The sequence below is a fragment of the Limulus polyphemus genome, unplaced genomic scaffold, assembly GCF_000517525.1.
Source record: "Limulus polyphemus unplaced genomic scaffold, Limulus_polyphemus-2.1.2 Scaffold7719, whole genome shotgun sequence".
NCBI lineage: Eukaryota > Metazoa > Arthropoda > Merostomata > Xiphosura > Limulidae > Limulus > Limulus polyphemus.
Window position 1 is genome coordinate 15,457 of NW_013673329.1, and position 2,978 is coordinate 18,434.

Here is a 2,978-nt window from a genome sequence, read left to right on the forward strand (position 1 = left end):
GAAGCAGTAACAAAGATGTAGAAAAGTGTTCTTTGCTAATCCATTCTTCTTTAATTTGTAATTTTATTTTATGAACCACACATCTTTCTAGATAATCAAAATCTAGCTCTTAAAGAATGCTAAAGAACTGTTGTTACTTTAGTTCCTACTTCATGAAAAATTGTTTGAAGAACTTGGGTATTTTATTAGATATATGATTACTGACAGATTCGTAAATCAGGAATAAAAATTATTCTTTCTCATTATTATTATGTATAATGTTATTGAGGAACGAAATGTAAGTGAAATTTTAAACTTTGTTTCTTTTCTAATAATACCTTGAGACAAACGTTGCTTTCCATTAATATAAATATATATATATATATATGTAACTCTCGGTATAATACTGGTTTTCAACCAGCAAATACCAACACAACCTTTTGTTTTAATAAAACTACATGACTAATGTGTTGTCACATTGTCAACTAATCTATGCTAAAAGGAAACTGTTACAAATAAGCTAAAATATTTGAAATTGCACATGTTCACAAAGGCATTATATGTCCAAAAACTCACCTAGTTTTATGCTGTGATCCATTTCAATTAAAATGTTTTCACTTTTAATGTCCCTGTAAATCACATTATTCAGATGAAGAAACTCTAATCCTATAAGAACCTAAATGAAATATCAATTCATTTCAAAGATAAATATTTTAAGATATCAAGATAAATTTAATTTTCCAGTGTGTTTGTTGTCCATACATTTCATTTTATACTTTCAGTACTTAGCTTAACAACAATTTTAGGTTGATAAATTTGTTGCTAAGCAATAAACATAAAGGACATTCTTGGAAAGCATTGTTATCAAAACCCACTGGCATTTCTATATATTAGATGTTGTTATGCAAAGGACTACATGACTATGTTATTGTGTATATTATGATCCCATTTTAACATAAAATGATAACCTATATATTTTCCTTGCTAAGCAGCATGACATAAAAGCCATTGTAGGAACACGTTGTTACCAAAAGGCATTGACTTTTCTATATATCAGAAGTCGTTATATAAAGAACAACTCCTTTTCTATGTGGTTTTTTACTAGTTTGCCTTTATAAAAAGATGTGCATGCATGCAATTTGTAATACAAGAAACCACTTCTTTTGTTTGTGGTTTTTTTTGCTACCTTGTCTCATTTAAAAGATGCACACACACAGTGATAAATAATACCCGGGTGCACATTCTCAGGGACTACTTAGTATGGGAACAAAATTTCGGTTTCTAGGTTCTTTCTTCTTCAAGTTATGGTTCTCACTTCTTGTCTATGTGGTATTTCATTAGCTTGTCTTATAAAAAGACGTGCATGCACGTGGATAAATAATAATACCCATGTGCACACCCTTAGGGTCCACTTAGTATGGGTGTACAATTTCAGGTTTCTAGGTTCTTTCCTTTTGGAGCTATGGCGGTCACACACAAACAGACACACCTTTTTATTATTATAGATAAAGAATGTTATTAGTATAATTTCCTTGCACAACATACACAGTAGATTTTTCATATTTCAACTTAATCCTGAAAGACTAAGCCATCGCCTGCAGTAATTTTTAAATGTGTGTTCTTCATAACTTTAACAAGTTTTGTGATATAGGGTAAATTAATTCTAAGATTGTAAAATTTTAACCTATTTTCAGACTAAACCATTTGTTAAGTTTTTCTGGTATGTATTTCATTTGAACTATCAGTCTTTCATAACTGTTACTTTTCTTCAAACTAATAACTTGTATGATAGATGATTAAAATATTCTATGCATTAAACATCAAAATTGTAATTTTTAACTGATATTTATTACAGTTATCACTCCAGAAATAATATTTATGGAACTAAGTATCCATTTTTGCTGCAAATATGATGGAGTTTTGACAAGGAACAGAAATAAACCTATACTAATAACAATCAATATAACATACTTCTCTACAAACTGATGATATTTCATTTTCATTCATACAAGTTTGGGAGAGAGCATTGGTCAAACAGCCAAATACTAAATATTCCATTATTACCGTTAATAACAATTAACTGCAGATATTGTTTTTGCTTTCACATTGTTCTTAATATGTCCATTCCAGATTAAAATCAGAGGTGTGTGAGAAACAGCATTTTAAGTCTTCTCTTTTGTCAGAGCCAAATAAGCTTTTTTGTTCGATATCAGAACTCATTAGTTTGGTTGGATGACAAGAGACAAAAGTTTCTATGAAACACTATTTATACACGTAGTATAAAACTTTAAATGTTGCAATCTAAATGCTGTAAACCACTGAAATATTGTATAAGCTAAAAAGTATCATAAAACAAGTTAACTGGAGATGTTTTGTTTTTTCCATATTCCTCTTAATTTGTCAAAATCAGGGGTGTATAAAAGATAGACCTAAAATATTTTTATTTACACACCCCTGATTTTCAGTCACATTGGACAAAATAAAAGGAATCTGAAAAAACAACCAAATTTGAAGTAAACTTGTTTTTCTAATAACCAAAGCTTGAAAAATTATAGTTCAGACAGACAGATTGTGAAAACAATTTCTATATTTGTTATGTGTTTGCTATTTATATATTACTTGTTGTTTTTATAACAATTTTTAAGACAGTTGGTTTTCAATATTTTGTCAGTTTTTAGTGTTTAAACCATGATTTATATTAGAATCATCTTTTTCATTCTAAAATAAACAGAAATATATATATAGTATGAAGATATTGAAACATCAAATGATAACAGTGGTTTACCTGGTTATATAAAAATTATATTTACTCAGAAACATAAAATATGTACATATAAGTATTAATGTTTCCTATTCTCGTGTTCAGTACAAAATATTTACATTTTATAATTTGATATATCTTCCTACGAGAATATATCCATGTTTTTCTTTTATCTATCTTAAATAGTTGCTGTTATATTTGATATTTTTTATTTTATGCTGTGGCTGTTTATTTCTTT

The 2,978-nt window shown here is 28.2% G+C and overlaps 1 protein-coding gene across 1 annotated transcript in view; it reads right to left on the reverse strand.

Moving 5' to 3' along the window:
* Positions 1-2,978, reverse strand: part of LOC106474815 (serine/threonine-protein kinase PAK 3-like) — a 23,873-nt gene that overhangs the window by 6,025 nt on the left and 14,870 nt on the right. Inside the window, exon 4 of the mRNA XM_022403113.1 lies at positions 556-655. Within this exon, the coding sequence (XP_022258821.1) occupies positions 556-655 (100 nt within the window). The remainder of the gene's footprint in view (positions 1-555; positions 656-2,978) is intronic.